The 15887-nt window shown below is 42.2% G+C and overlaps 1 protein-coding gene across 14 annotated transcripts in view; it reads left to right on the forward strand.

Moving 5' to 3' along the window:
- The window catches only part of KIF1B (kinesin family member 1B), an 80450-nt gene that overhangs the window by 55075 nt on the left and 9488 nt on the right, over positions 1-15887 (forward strand). For 13 of the 14 annotated variants that reach the window (XM_086860847.1, XM_086860856.1, XM_086860851.1 and 10 more), the window contains 14 exons: positions 909-1027; positions 2653-2738; positions 2875-3004; positions 3341-3500; positions 4087-4177; positions 4719-4837; positions 5327-5382; positions 7986-8094; positions 8687-8753; positions 9467-9551; positions 9810-9915; positions 13851-13965; positions 14511-14644; positions 15163-15224. In XM_086860847.1, coding sequence (XP_086716973.1) covers positions 909-1027; positions 2653-2738; positions 2875-3004; positions 3341-3500; positions 4087-4177; positions 4719-4837; positions 5327-5382; positions 7986-8094; positions 8687-8753; positions 9467-9551; positions 9810-9915; positions 13851-13965; positions 14511-14644; positions 15163-15224 — 1439 coding nt within the window. Of the gene's footprint in view, positions 1-908; positions 1028-2652; positions 2739-2874; positions 3005-3340; positions 3501-4086; positions 4178-4718; positions 4838-5326; positions 5383-5919; positions 6121-7985; positions 8095-8686; positions 8754-9466; positions 9552-9809; positions 9916-13850; positions 13966-14510; positions 14645-15162; positions 15225-15887 lie in introns of all 14 variants that reach the window. The other variant, XM_086860861.1, reaches the window with a different exon arrangement.

The raw sequence follows: 15887 nt of genomic DNA on the forward strand, positions 1-15887 counted from the left end.
CAGGCTAATTCCACTGAAGTGTGATGCTTTAAAAACTACTGCAATTCATTGCAGAAACATAAAATAATAACTTTAGTCTGGCTTTTAATTAAAATTTTACAATTAAATTGGTTACTTTACTGCTCCAAAAGAGACCCTGTTCCTATATAACTTCAGAGTTAGTGAATGGCAGGATCATCCCCTATGGGGCCTAAGTGCTGCTTTTCCTTTTGGAAACTGTAATTTCTGAGCGGTTGCTCTAGAGCAGTGCTGTCATGTCTTATTTGTTATGTTTTGTGTTTTCAAAGAAAGAAATGAAATGCTCCTAAAGAGTTTTACCTGTGAAGACTGTCAGTCTTCCACGATCTGTACAGTCAGTGAATCTTCCAAGAAACCTAAGTGATGACTTATGGTTTATTGTGGGTTTCTGATTATTCTGCACACAATGTTATCAAAGGAATATAGAAGAGAGAAGACATTCAGTCAATCTGTTTATGAAAGAGTGTTTTTATATGTTCAGTAAAAAATTGAGGCTGTTTGAGCACAGTAGATCAATTCCTTTATAATTTATCCCTTCCAGCTACCTCATTCTTTATAATCAGTAGTTCCCTGATAGATTCTGTCAGCTTTCTAACAGCTCTGTTCACATCTCTAGTGGATCTCCAGTTACCTTCCATACAGCCATCCTCCCTCCCTGAGCCTGTAACTCATTCCTGTGAGCCCTGCAGCCCAGCAAGCTCGGACTGTTGGGCTGCACTGGGATGGATCCAGGAGCTCCTGTGTGTGTGGGCAGGGTGGATCCAGGAGCTCCTGCAGGTCTAGGAGATGCAGTGTCTGAGACCTGAGTGTCCCAGGAGCCGAGCAAAGCTGCAGTGGGGTTTGGCACACCGTTCCTAATGCTGGCTGTATTTCTCTCCTCCTGTCACCAGAGCATTTGTGTACCTGAGCAACCTGCTGTACCCAGTGCCCCTGATCCACAGGGTGGCCGTGGTCAGCGAGAAGGGCGACGTGCGCGGCTTCCTGCGCGTGGCTGTGCAGGCCATAGCAGGTGAGACACTGCTGCACCTTCAAACACCAGGCTGACAAACCAAGCCATTCTCCTGATACTCAAACTTGAATAACGTTCATCTTGCAGAGAAAACTTGCTCTCTGTTGCAATTGAAATTATTTCATTCATTGTTTCACCATATGGGTTGAGCATGAGTAAGTCTTGAAATAATGCTACTGATCAAAAGATTTTAAAATTAGGATGATGTTGACTGCTGCGGTCTGTACCTGGCAGCTAATAAAACCCTGCTTTTTAGGACAATGGAAGATTTAACTACTGTCAGTAAGTCTGAAAAATGAAACTAAAGCAAAGCTTTTTCTTTCTGGCACCCAGTATAAAGAGTGGAGAAGGGTTCTTGGTTTGATGGTTTTGGTGGCCTGCACTAAAGTTAAATGTACCAAGTTTTAGCTGTGCTCAAACTATCCCTTTAAATAATGCTCAGAGATGTGCTCCTCCAGGGTCTGGGGAGAGCATGTGAAGAAGTTCCTGAACTGATGTTTTTCAGCATGGCATAAACAGAAATCAGCAGCAGTTTCCCCCTCACTCAAAATGTGAAGACTTAGAAGCTGCTTTAACACAGTGTTTAATCACCAGGAGTTCTTTTCAGAAGAGAAGAGTGGATACATGGAGTGGTAACAGCCTCAGCCAGTGCTGAGCTGCCGCTGTGTGTGTGCCAGAGTTAACTGCAGGTCACTGCTCACTCGAGGTGGGCTGCTTGGCAGGGCCATGCCTTATCCATGCTGCTGGGAGCACAGATCCTTCCCATAATTTGCTGTTTCCAGCAGTGGCCATCTGCCAGCAGTTCTTGCTTGTTTAGGTAGCTTCACTCTCCGTGGGATCGTATAATGAAACTCAGACTCTGAAGATGTATAGCAGTCACTCTGGCAGGGATTAAAACAAGTGAATTAAATTTTGGTTTAATGTGTACAAGTCTAGTTTGGTTTGGTCTCCTTAGCATTGACTGAATATTTCCAAAGAAATATATATCTGTCAAAATGAACTGAATACACCATGACTAATAGAAACTGAACTGGGGACATCTCTTGAAAAGGGACCATGACATATTTGATCCCTAAACAAAGCTTTGGAGCACATTCTGAATCTTGGGATTTCTCGTGAGTATACATTTACTATGAAAAAAATCCTGCCATTTAACCCGGCCCTGTTGTTGCTGTCTGTGAAGAGGAGGAGGTGAAGTGAGCACATTGTATGGACAGATCCAGCTTTCAGACATCCAGTGTGGCCTGGTGGAGCTTTGCTAGTGTTATTGCTGATTTCATGGCTACAGAATTTGAGATGTTAGTTTGCCTAAATATAATAATCAGAAGTAAATAAATAATGAAAATTAGTACTAAAGTTGGTTTGCATTCAAAATTCTCTAAAGTTAAATATTTTCAGGATGAAACTTCAGAGCTCGTCTTGCTTTCCCACATCTGAGTTCCTGGTGGATAGGTTTCTGGCATGATCTTTTCCAGCACTTAATCCAGCTTGTAACTGAATGACTCTTCTGCTTTCCATTTTGGTTTCCATTATAATGAAAATTTCCCTTTGGGTAACTGTGGGGTCTCCCTTCTCCCCATCATTTATTTATCTATCTTCTTTTTTCCCTGTTTTTTTTTTTTTAGCTGATGAAGAAGCCCCAGATTATGGCTCTGGTATTCGACAGTCTGGGACAGCTAAAATTTCATTTGACAATGAGTATTTTGATAAGGTAAGAATTCTTAAAATTGACTTAGGTATCTTTGAGTGTAGTAGTTTCTGCCTCTAAATTGAGAACACATGTTTTAGGGAAAGAAAGGAATGGCAAACCCAGAAGATGCAGGAGTCTGTTGCATTTCATTTTTCAGAATGATTTTTCTTCAGTTGCGATGACTCGGTCTGGAATGTCACTGGAGGAGTTAAGAATCGTGGAAGGGCAAGGACAGAATTCAGAGGTTACCACTCCTCCAGAGGAGATCAACAGAATGAATGAGCTGGGTAAGCAAGAAATCTATGGTAGTTTTGGAGAAATGGGAAATTTGTGACACTTTCAGTCAATCATAGAAAGGAATTCTGAGTGTCCTTCAAGTATGCCATGGTTAGGGAGAGGTGTTACCATGGGTTGAACATGAGAGATCCTGGACTTAACTCACTTGAAGAACTGTGCTGAAAAACTTCCCAGGTATTTGGATCTTCTAGTTATTAGCAAATGATTTGGGTTTAAAAGGAAAAAAGAAGTGTGATGGGACTAAACTGTCTCCTGAAGAACTATTTTAAGAAAAGAAAGGAGAAAAAATAAAAAATTTCATGTGGGATGTTTTTTTTCTCCCTAAGACTTGAAGTCAGCCACTTTGGATGGAAAGATGACTATGGAAGGATTCACTGAGGAGATTGGTGATCACCTGAAGCTGGGCAGTGTGTTCACCTTCCGTGTGACAGTGCTCCAGGCCAGTGGCATCCTACCTGAATATGCAGATATTTTCTGCCAGTTCAAGTAAGAATTTGTCCTTCCTTGCATTAGGCAATTAATGATTTGATAAAGAGAGCAGTGGTACTCTGAGAACTTTTTAGATGGGTGGAGGTGTTGTACAGCAGAGAAAAGCAACTTGTTACTTACTGGAGTTCCTGGTCCCCACTTCCTCTTAAGCTGGTGTTAAGGAATAGTTTTGCAGAAAGGAATTAATAATAAAGTGGGTTCATAAGTTACTAGTTTATAGAAAGCTTAGGGTTTTAAGTTTTTCATGTGAAAAATTTAATACTAGATTGTACATACCCCCATTTGAATGAAAGCTGCATGACCATGGAGGAAATCAGTACTTCTCAAAAGAAAGTGGTCTTAGGCTTGGGTTCTTAAGATAATAAAAAGGAATAATAATGACATAAAGCAAGTACAGGAATTGTGGTCTGACAAGACTGTGGCATTCCCACCTTTAGGTCATCACTCAACTGCTTCTAAAGTTCCAGCAGAATATGTTTCTTTTAAGGTTTTAGGGTTTCCTTTCAGGGCTGGATTCAGAGCACAGAAATTTTCATTAAACCATTCTGTGGTGGCTGATCTTTGGTTGATTTTTTTTTTAAAGCTTTTTACATCGACATGATGAAGCTTTCTCAACAGAACCTCTCAAAAACAATGGCCGAGGGACTCCCCTTGGGTTTTACCATGTTCAGAATGTAAGTAAAGCTTTCCACGAGCAGTAACTTCCTCTATCAGCACTGGCACTTGTGTGTGTCCTTCAAGGCAAGCAAAATTATTAAGAATAGACAGTACTAGGAGTGATCAGGTAAATGATGTAATCCCCATCAAAAGACAAAACACAGAATGATTCTTTGTGGCAAATTTAACTCTTCTTTCACCTCTACTTCCTGCCATTGAATTCTTTGTTTCCTTTCCAGGATGAAAAAAAGTCTAGAATTCAGGAAATAAAATATATGTGTGACTAGCAGTGCTCATGATGTCAGATGAAGTGGATATATCTATTTTTATGAACTGTGTAATGCTTTGGTTACATGCAGCCTCCTCTTTTCCTACTTGAAATGCCTGATATTGAGGTTTTATTTTTCTCCTTTATTGGAGAGTAGAATTAATGCCTAAACCAAAAGGGAATGCAGTTGCTTTTATTGTGAGTTACAATAAGTGATGTGAAAAATACAGACTCCTAAGAGAGATTTCCTTTTTTGAATGTCTCATTTTCTTTCCTCACTTGTGAAATAGATTGCTGTGGAAGTGACAGAATCATTTGTGGAGTACATCAAAACAAAGCCTATTGTCTTTGAAGTCTTTGGACATTATCAGCAGCATCCTCTCCACCTGCAAGGACAGGATCTCAACAGGTATTGCTCACTAGCCTGGCATAAAGGCACTTGGGGATCATGCTCAGGTTATGCAGTTCTTCACATTCTCAAGCAGAATTCCTGATGGAGGTGAAAGTGCTGGCAGAGGCCTGTTCACCCAGTGTAGTGACTGATGGAATTGTTCTGCCCTCTCAAACATGGGAAGCTGTTCTGCCAGTCCATCCTACAAACACCCTGGTGCTTGGAGCATACTGGGAACTTCAGCAGTGTTCTGTGAGCTCTGGGAAAACCTCAACAGTGCTCCTAGGATTGGTTAAGTTAGAATAAAAAAAGAGCATAGGTTAGTCTGAGAAGTGTGCTCAGCCCCCTTGTTTTCCTGACTGGGGATATTTACCTGTCTTCATAGAATCATGAGGGTATTTTTAGGGACAGTAATAGGTGTGTGATACAAAGGTGCATGTGTGTGCATTTGTGTGTATTTCTCATGTTTAACTGCCTCTGTACTGATAATTCTTAATTTCTCTGTAGCCCTCCACAGCCTTCTCGAAGATTCTTTCCTCCCCCTATGCCACTGTCAAAGCCAGGTGAGAACAGCTCTCTAATTCTATCCATCACAGGTCTGCTACTGCAAATGGAGGTTGTAGTGTGTTCCTGAGGTATCCAGGACACTGAGAAATGTAAATGGAGTGAGTGGTACAAGGGGCATTGAATGTCTTTGCTGGCTCTCTGCCCTCTCTACGTGTTTTGTTTTTATCTCTTCTCAACCTCCTCTGCAGGAAGTGCTGCTTGGTTCATTAGGGGATAGAATTCCATTCCTGAGGTGTTGACCATATTCCATGAGATCTGGCTGTGGCTCTTCCCATGCTTACTGAGTGCTTAATAACTGGAAATTTGCTTATTCATTAATTGCTTCATCTTTTTGCTCTCTCACATTCTTGTTTAGTGAGTCAGTCTTGTTGAAATGATCCTTGGTTTTCTTTGCTTAATTGGAATTATGCATGCTGAACTCTTTTGTGATTTTTTTTTTTCCATTTCACCTTTAATTTCCTCCTTCTTCCTCTTTCTCTCACCTGCATATTTCTACCATCCTTTTTTTTGTGTGTGTTCCATTCCCTCTGCAGACCATGAAAGGAAAATTGAGTTGATTAGGTACCTTATGTCTGGCTATGTAAACGTGCATGTGCTGAACACGCTCTCTGAGCATGCCAACGTGCTCGCCTCCTCTGCTGTGGCTGCTTTCCAGGATGGAGCTGACCAGCTGCCACCTTTTCTCTTTCTGCCTGTTCCCAGTTGTCAGAGCGAGCGGGCTCCTAAACGAGATGGTTAGTAGCCAAACTTGGTCTGTGATAGATGTAGTAGTAGTTCCAAAATGTGCTTTGAAATTCCTTTTTCCTTCATCATGATGTAGTATTAGGAGTAGAAGCTGCCATGGTTGTGCTCATGGAAGGATGAGGCTGTGCTTAAATTTAGGGCTCTTTTAGAGAGAACCATAGAGACAGTCTGTTGACTCCAGTGTGCTGGGAGTCACAGATTTTTGTGTGTCACTGCATCTGTTCCCTGAAACTTCCAGGACCGCTGATTTTTTTCTGTGTTCTGCATAGAGTTTTGTGATTCTGGGATGAGAGATGCATATGAAAACACAGGCAGGTATAGAGGAAATATTCTATTCTATTCTGTTCTATATAGGTTTCCTTTTCACTCACCTTCCTTTTCTGCCACTAACAGTGCTGTTCCTCACTTCCATTTGTAATCTGTTTTATTTAACTCAAAATAAAGTCATGCTGATTAATAATTTTACCAGAGCAAGTCTGTGAGAACATCTAGAACCAATCTTCCATGTTTAGTTAAACGTGTCTTTCTGTTGTTTTTCACTTCTGATGCTTTTGAGTCACTCTGCTTAGCAGTAAACTTGAGTGACTTGTGTGTTTGATGTTTCTCTGGCTGTGGTGAGTTCTTGTGCATGAGATGATTCCATGTAAGAGAGTTACTACCTTGAGTAAGGTGTGGGAAGGTAAATGATGAGCCTCAAGCTCGCTGCCTCACAGGGTAGAGCTGTGCTGTCAATAACAAATTCCTGTAAAATCTGTCCCTCTGAGGAAGCTGCTAATTTAGAAAAGAACCAGATCTCAAAAGAGACCTAGGCCCACCTGTAAGGACCTGTTTTAACTGGAGGCTGTTATGTCCTTCCAGTGCGTGGGAAATAAAGTCATAGTAGAAGCTGAAGGATACAGAGGTGAAAAGGTGGGAGAACCTAAAGAACACCTGGGCAAGGGAGGATTGAGTCTTGAGAGGTATTGAAGGGAGAATAACTATTTGGCTTAATAAAAGCAGTGAGGTTAACATGTGAAAGGAGAAAAAATGGAAAATCAGAGTTACAAAAATCCCAGTCAGAGTGTACAGGAATGAAGCTTTTAAAATACTCCCATTTACAAAAATGTAATGAGTGAACAGATAAGAGAAGGCATGTAATGGTAACTAAAAGGCATGATGTGTGAGGGAGTATTAGGTTATTTCTAGAATTTAAGCTGTCTCATTATTTTTTTTTAAGATGGTTTATCCCTACATTTGTATGAAAGGAATTAGAGGGGATCTGGCTGGTTATACTCACTAATGCTAAGAGATAAGGAGCCCAGAAAAATACTTTGGCAGGATTAGGGCTCTGGCATAAGTCTTGTTCTGCATTTTTACATATACAACATCTTAACCAAGTGGTGCAGGAGTCTGGCAGTTTGTAACATGAAGAAGTGAAGACTGAAGTTTAAAGTTCTGTTCTTTTCCTCTTGTGTGGGGAAGGTGAAATGTACTTTATGGGTGAGTAACGCTGCAGATGAACAGACCTCAGCAATTGTAAATCACAAACTGTTAAGCCATAAAGCATAAAGGAAACTTCTCTGTGGATCTAGGAGGGACTGTGTATTTTTCCTGGCTCTTTGGATGCACTTTTGTTCCCCTATGTAACTTTAAAAATTTTATCTGTTCTTGTAACCTAGATTTAAAAAACAACTTAGAGAAATAATGATTGCTGTAAGCAACATCACTTTCATGGTAAAAGCTGTGGTCTGCCTGTCTACATAGAATATGTAGGACCTCTGAAATGGCACATTCCTGTGAGCCCTGAGTAAGCTTTACATGTTCAGTCTTTGTAAACCGCTCTGTTTTTCCTCTTTCTTTCTTTTCTTTCTTCAAGTGCCAGCTACAAAGCTGAATACTATGAGCAAGCCGAGCTTGGGCCAGAGTGTGAGCAAATATGACCTCCTTGTGTGGTTTGAGATCAGTGAACTGGAGCCAACAGGGGAGTAAGTCCTGTATTAATATTGTGTGTTTTAAGAATGGTGGTTTATGAGATTTCTGGGTTTTTCCCTTTGTTCTGTTCAGATCAGGTTGATGTTTAGCAGTCACCACGGTGGGGGCCTGGCTGGTTTGTAGTTGTCTGCTGGCAGTAGTTGTCCCCATTGGAAAGGACCAAAGGGATAGAATGACTTCCTTTCACACTTAGAGGGCTCTTTCCATGGTGAGATTCCAGGCACAGGTGCTGGAATTTCCCTTGTGTAGGCCATGAGTTTGGATTTTTTGGGACACTGAAGACTTTAAGCTGCAGTCACACAGCAGACTCTGTTTAGTGTTCATCTCTGCTACAGAGGTTTTCCCTGACAGATCTTTAGGGGTTCTATTGAGAAGTGGGTTCCAGTTTTCCATTAGTACTGGAAGTTCAGTGGATGATACTTCCACGTTTCACTGATCCTGTAATGCCAGAGGGAGCCTGTTTGTAGAGTAGGTAGAAGGACACACTCCTATGTCTTCAGCTGCAACAGGGAGAGGAAGCTGCTGGCAGCAGAAGCTGCTGTGCTGGTACATCTTTCCTGCCTGCTGATTCCCTGTCTCACACAGGTACATCCCTGCTATTGTGGATCACACCGGGGGCCTGCCCTGCCAGGGGACCTTTCTGCTGCACCAGGTACTGATGAGAGCTGTGGAACACCGAGTGTCATCTCTGCAGGGAGGGAGGGGATGCTGCTGACTGGGGTTCACATCTCCTTTCCCACACAGCTGTGCAGTGACAGTCAGGGTCTCCAGTCTGTGCTTGGTCTGTTGGCTTTGGGCTGCTTGGTCCCCAGGGTATTGCTCTTCCTGTTGCTTATCAATGGCCATTGCACTCATGGAAGATGAAAGCCTTTTAAAAAGCAGGAACCTTCGGGACCAGATTTGTGCCTTTCAGTGCCTCCAGCAGCTCTAAGGACACAGAAGGATCATGTGGACTAAACTTCCATTTGCTCTTTCTCACTGCTTGTGGTTATGATACATAATTTATTAAGTGACTGTATCTCAGTGCATCTTCAATGCCTCTTATAAACCTTAATAATATTTTGTCTCTAGCTAGATTATAAAGATAATCCTAGTTAAATAGGGTTTATGGGTTTAAAGTTACATTTTTGCTACTCTCTCTTTGTGGAGTGAGGAGGGGGAAGCATTTAATTTCTTTTACATATGAGAATATAACATCCCCTTGAAGTAAATTTCAGGGCCCTGAAGCAAGGAGGTGCTTGTTCTGTCACACACTGGTTTAAATTATATTTTTTACTTAACTTTTGCAGTTTAGGTGCAAAATAGATGTTGTGTGTGTATGAGCACTTCAGCAAAAACTTGAGTTTTGTTTGTGAACTCTACCAGGGTATCCAGCGGAGAATCACAGTCACCATTATCCATGAGAAGGGCAGTGAGCTGCACTGGAAAGATGTGCGAGAGCTGGTGGTTGGTGAGTAAATGGTTTTGCATCTTGCACTGTAAGGAAGAAAAACTATTACTTGTGATTTCTCTTTGTATCAGAATCTGTCATTTTTATGAGCACTGCCTGTAAGAGGAGGATTTTGAAAAACATCCAGAGGAAAAATTTAAGTTTTGAAACTTCATTTACAGCTGCTTGTTAATTATGTAGTCCAAAATTATATTTGGGAAAACAAATTCCTTTAGTGTTGCAGTTTGAATTTTAATTGATTCCTCTTCCCCTTTTCAGGGCGTATAAGAAATAAAGCAGAGGTAGATGAAGCTGCTGTGGATGCCATTCTGTCTTTGAATATTATCTCTGCAAAATACCTGAAGTCCTCTCACAGCTCCAACAGGTAAGTGAATGAAGACTATTTCAGCAGGAATGTGAAATTTCTTTGACCTCTGGTGTATTGGCAGGATGTTTGGAAAGCTGGGAATGTGGCTAATTGTTAAATGTAGAATTCCATGGGCACAGAACACACAGGTGGAGAACAAACATCACTGTAAATTCTTGCTGATGCTGGAATCTGTTGATCCATGTGAAGGGTTTGCTGATGATGCATCAGAATTACTTTCCACTTGTGTGGACCATAAAGGGCAGATGGAAAGGAACACTTTGAGAGGGCTGCAGGATTTAACCCAAAACTTTTAAACTGACATCAAGGTTTGGTGTTAGAATACAGCATTGAAGTACAAGGACAATTTTGGGAGGTACATTTATAGATGTGTACATATTATTCCTGGAGTGAGCATGTGACAATTTAAGCCAGAGCCACACTTTGTAAATTTGTAATTTGGGGATTTATACAGATGTATGACAAGCTGAGTCCAGTTCCATGTCCCTGCAGTGTGGCACCAGCAGGGCCCCTGGCTGAGGGCTTTGTGGCTCTGTGTGTCCCTCATTGCTCCACATTGTTCTGCTTCAGTGTCTGCAACCAAGAGCAGCGAGGCAGAGGGGGCATGGGGCACAGCTTCTCCCTGCTTTGACAGCAGAGTCACTTGGCTGCTCCCTGGCCCTGTTCAGCTGGTGCAGAGCAGGAATATCCTTGGCATGGGGCTCTGTTTCCAGAGGGAGGAAGGTTTGCGTCCATCTCTGCTGTACCTGCTGTGAATGCTGGAGGTGGGATCCTTCCAAGCACTGGAATTCTTCCTTCTCTGTTAGAGGCCTGGACTCTGAAACACCTGCAGCATTCAAGTGGATTTGGGATGCTGCTCCTGCCTGCAGGACGCCTCTGTCACCTCGTGTCTGTGAAGGCAGGCAGGGACAGGGAGGTTGGCAGTTGTTACCTTCCACTGAGAAGTGGATATTTGAGTGTGTTGGAATGAATGGAGCAGTATAACTGGAGAACAGGGAGACTGTTGCTGGGTTCCTGTCTGATACTGTTGGATTTGCAGTTGGAAAGCCCTGTGCTCTCTGTTCTGTTTCAATAAACTCCTCCATATCTCTGGAGTTTTCTATAAGGTGGGCAGCCTGGGTGAAGGATGAGTGTGATGAAGCTGTTTGCCATCTCGTCCCAAAATGCCAAGGTTTAAGCTGTGGGATGAGTGCATGGCAGTGTGGTGAAATGGGATTGAGGTTCTGGTAAGGGATCTGTCTCATGTTTGCTCATTGTCTGCAGACTTGTTTGCTGCTTTCTGTGGGGTTTTTTCCACTTTGTTTTGCTTTTTAAGTCCACTTGTTCTGTTCCTCTCAGCTCTTGTTTTTCTGTTCTACTTGTGGCTGCACTAACTGAAGCTCTTTCTGTGTTTTTACAGGCTCTTTCTTGATAAGGATATGCCTAGGTATTTTCTGTTTGCTTCCTTTGTACATAAAGATTCTTAAAAATAGAATGCTTTATGTCCTGTTTGTATTGCTGCCACTTCCCTCAACTTTTACTGAATTCTGTTAGCACACCTCTTAGCTTGTCCAGAAGTAGTCTTCCTTCTCCTCCTCCTGCTCCTCTTCCTCTGTGTCAGAGGGTGATTCAGGTACAGTTCACTGGGGCACTTGAGAGGGTGAACTTCCCTTCACATGTGAGGGTAGGAGAATTTCCTTCATGCAGTCTTTCTGATTCGCTTGATGTGCCATCAGATACAGACTCTTTTTGTAGTCCTTGCTATTTTCTTCCCTTGTTCTGTATCAAAGAACTAAATTTGGAGTTTCTCACAGTCTCTGCTGCTTTGAAGGACCAAGCCAAGGACTGAATTATGAGGTTACTTGAATTGCTCTGATCAAATAGCAGTGGCTGCCATGTGACTGCTATTCAGCCTCTGTTCTAGGCTGGATTTGCATCTGAAATTTATCCATGTGGTTGCCACTCCTTACTTTACCAGCTGGCAGAGGAGCCAGACATGCAGTAACTGCCCAGGCTGGATTCCTGTTCCACCTTCCCAGCGGGACCACAGCCCGGCACAGTGGCAGCCCAGTCTGGGGCACTGCCTGCCTCTGGACAGGGCAAGACAGAGTCCTCAATGCTCCCAATTCACCACCTTTCACTAATGCCAACATCCACTTCAGAATCAGTTTAACCTGTCTCTCCTGTATTCCGTGCTTTGTGTGTTCCGTGCTCCCTTTTCCTCCGTGTGCCGTTGGCTGTGCTGGAAGGAGTTCGCTCCCTTCTGGCTTTTGTCTCCCTCTGTAACTGTTGTAGCAGGTTCTGGTTTGGACAGGCAAAGCTTTGTATATTTAATTTCCTGGCTAGGAAAGATCCACTAAGATAACTGCCTCAAAGCTGTGCTTGACTTCATCCTGGTGTTTGTCCAAACATCATTTTACTCAAGAGTGTGGTACTTCTGCACTGAGGAGCATCTGCATCTGTGCTCTCTCTCCACGAGGAGAAATCTTGTTTGGAAAATGGTGCAGAGCTGATGCCGGGGCTATGTACAGTGGTTTATCCATCTGTGATCAGACAGGTTTTACTGCTTCCTCTTCCACCCTGAGAGTAGATCTGGAATTTGCTAGAAGTTTAAAAAATTGCTTGTTGTTATAACTAAGTCATGATGCAAGTTTAAAATGTAAGGATTCAACACGGATGTATAAAGGCTGAGAAAACAACTGTGCTCTTTGCCTAATCTAACTCAAGTGAGAATTATTACTTCACAGTGCTTCACAGTGTTTTTAAAGCTACCAATTATTTGGCCTTTAGGTTACATTTCTCTGTATTTTTAATAGTAACAACATATTTAGAAGTAGTTTCTTAAATGTGGTTCTTCAAACGCAAGCTGTATCTAGCAGTGTTCTCACTTGTGCTTCATGGTGCCTTTATGGATTAGCTTGGAACTGTGACATTGGTGTCAGAGAAAGGGACAGCTCTTGGGAGCTGTATCTGAGATTGAAATCTTTGTTTCTGACACGTCTGCTCTTAGGCTGTTTCGTGTTTCTTTTTGTTTTGCTTTGTGTTTTCCTGTTTCTTCTACCCCCACCCTGTTGTTTGTCCTTTGTCTTTGGTTTCATCTTCTATTTTACCAAGTTGGGTATTAGTACAGAAACTCTTTAGAGAGATAACTTCTTTTAAAAAAAATAATACACATGAAGCACTTTCATGCTTTTAGTACCACATCATTTGGACTCAAAATGGCAAGAGAATTTGGGAGGGAAATTATATAGAGGTGATGAAGAATGAATATCTTCTGTTTCTGTTATCAGTGTGGAAAGGTGTGCTGAGTTCCTGAACAGGGGCATAGGTCTTCTTTCCAAAGGGACCTTTCTGAAATCAGTTGGTGCCTGTGAGAAAGGAGAAAGCTCATTTCCCCAAGCCCCTGCTAGAGGAGAGAGTGTAATAACACCTTTAGATGTGGTGGTTTAGCTGTGCTCTGTGTGATGCTCTCTCTCACTTTCACTTGAACCTTCTGGATTGCTGTGCTAGACCTGTAGGAGCTTTCAGCTCCTCTCTTTCCCTGTCCCAGACTGAAGAAATGTCCCACAGAAGTTTTAAAATACAATGTAGAATGAGTGTGGCTTATAAAAAAGAATCTTCCCATGCACTTTTAAGATGTAGCTGGGCTGAATTGCACCTGAAGCAGTAGAAATTAATTTTCTCTGTTTAGAAACAATTGTTTGGTGCTGACTTCCCTGTAGTGCTATGACAGCTTTTGTTTTCTGCATTCCCTCTTTTCTCTTTTAGCTGAATCTTCTCTGTAAGAGGCAGTGGTCTTCGTGTCACCCTATTTGAGGTAGAAGTAAATGATCTTGGAAATAAAGAGAAGGTTTTTGCTTCAAGTATTTGTTACCCACTTCACTGGAGGATGATGTCAGGGATGGGCTGCAGCAGAACTCTTACTATTGACCTTCTACTGTACTTTTTTCCAGGACTTTCTACCGGTTCGAGGCAGTTTGGGACAGTTCCTTGCACAACTCCCTCCTCCTCAACCGAGTGACACCGTATGGGGAGAAGATCTACATGACCCTTTCTGCCTACCTGGAGGTGAGACACCAGTGCCTTCCTGCTGGCTGTGACCCGTCTGAGACAGGACACAGAGTGTACCGAGAGAAATGGACTCAAAAGTGATTGGAATCCTGCAGCCAGTGAGAGTGTTTATTCATTTTCTGAGAACAGGGTAGAAAAAATATACTCACAGTTGTGAGTCACATCACATCTTGATGTCAAGGTATGACTGTCTTACAACACAAGAGATACTGGTGGTCTTACCTTTCTGGGCCTTGTTTTATCTGTCTTTGTATCTGAAAATCCACTGGAATCGGTGAACATTCTTGTTTAAGTACTGGTGTTACAAACAGTGGCTTAGCTCTTGGCTTTGTGTGCAAGACACTGTTGTTTTGTGTGGTAAAATCAATTCACTCAGGAGATGCATCAAGAAATTTGGCAGTTCTCTTTCCCAGATACACTTATGAAAACCCTTCACCCAAGACCCAAACAGAACAAATTTCAAAAGCCGTCTCACTGAGGGCAGCAGAGTAACTTGGCACAGTTGGCTGCAGCCATTCATTCATTGCTGGTGTTCCCCTTAGCTTGACCACTGCATCCAGCCTGCTGTGATCACAAAGGATGTTTGTATGGTGTTTTACTCCCGAGATGCCAAGATCTCCCCACCACGCTCCCTGCGCAACCTCTTTGGCAGCGGCTACTCCAAATCCCCGGACTCGTAAGTGCACTTACAATTCTGCTGTTGATGCTTTTTGTCAATATTTGTGTTTTCTCTTAGAGGATGTAGTTTAGTTTTCTTAATTTTTTTTTCCTTGATACTCAACCTGCTGATAGGTTCTCCAGTCTGGTTTTGAATGTTCTTTCTTGCTTTTATTTCAGTGAAACTCTGATGGCTTCTCTCTTTACTGACCTCTTTTCCAGACTGACAAGAGTTGGGAAGAGGGATCCATTTTTCAAGCTTGCACATAGATGACCTGGATCCTGATCTGGAATTTACTGCAGCATGTGCTCTCCAAGTCCAGTGCAGGGTGGGGGGAAAACGTGGGGGAAATACCATTTTTGGGGATCTTGCAGCCTGTTCTGGCTGTTCTGTGCAAGAGTAGGGTTGAGATCTAGTTCTAACTAACAGCTGTACTTAAAATTCTGCTTTGGGAACCACTGAGCTAAAGCTGGAGCACTTTATTTCTGAAGATAGTAAATAGTGTATTTTTGTTTCTTCTGCTTTCCTGTGAACAGCAATCGAGTAACTGGGATCTATGAACTGAGTTTATGCAAAATGGCAGACACAGGAAGTCCAGGTAAGCAGTGACTGGGTGTTCCAGTGATAAATATGAAATACTGCAGGAAATGCTCAGGCAGAATGGAGTAAATATTTGTGTCCTGATCAGAAGCAGTTCTAGCAGTGATTCATAGCAGTGTTGCTACTGTATTTTATAGCTATTTTGCTGTAAAATACTTACTCAGGTTTTTACTTTAGACTCAGGTCTGTGTTGGCCTGGTGAAGAAGGGTTCACTGGAAACTTGATGTTTTCTGACATGGGTAACTCAGGACACTGAGCACATATACCTGAGTCTTAGGAGCATCATTCATGGCTCATAACTAACAGCTGAGACTGGGTTTTGCAGCAGTAGAGATTTTTCTTGTCTTTTGAAGATGTTGCTGATTTCTGGTGCCAACTTCACCACTTGAAAGGAACGTAGTTCATGGTGTCTCTGTGTACTTTTCTTCTAAGATGTAGAAAATGAAGTCCTTGTGTTGAATTAGATTGAACAGGAGTTTGCATTGTATCTTGGTCAATAGAAAATATCTGAAAGAAGTAAAAAAGCTGGACTAAATCAAATTTCTTTGGTTGTGTATTTGCAGGTAATGAAATCCTTGTGTTGTGTATTTCCAGCCAAACAGCAGAAGTGCTGGTTCTTTGCAAATTGTTTCTTAGCAACACCCCTGTGGCAATGGTTTT

This window comes from Cyanistes caeruleus, chromosome 22 (assembly GCF_971803275.1).
Source record: "Cyanistes caeruleus chromosome 22, bCyaCae1.hap1.1, whole genome shotgun sequence".
In the NCBI taxonomy this organism is placed as follows: Eukaryota; Metazoa; Chordata; class Aves; order Passeriformes; family Paridae; genus Cyanistes; species Cyanistes caeruleus.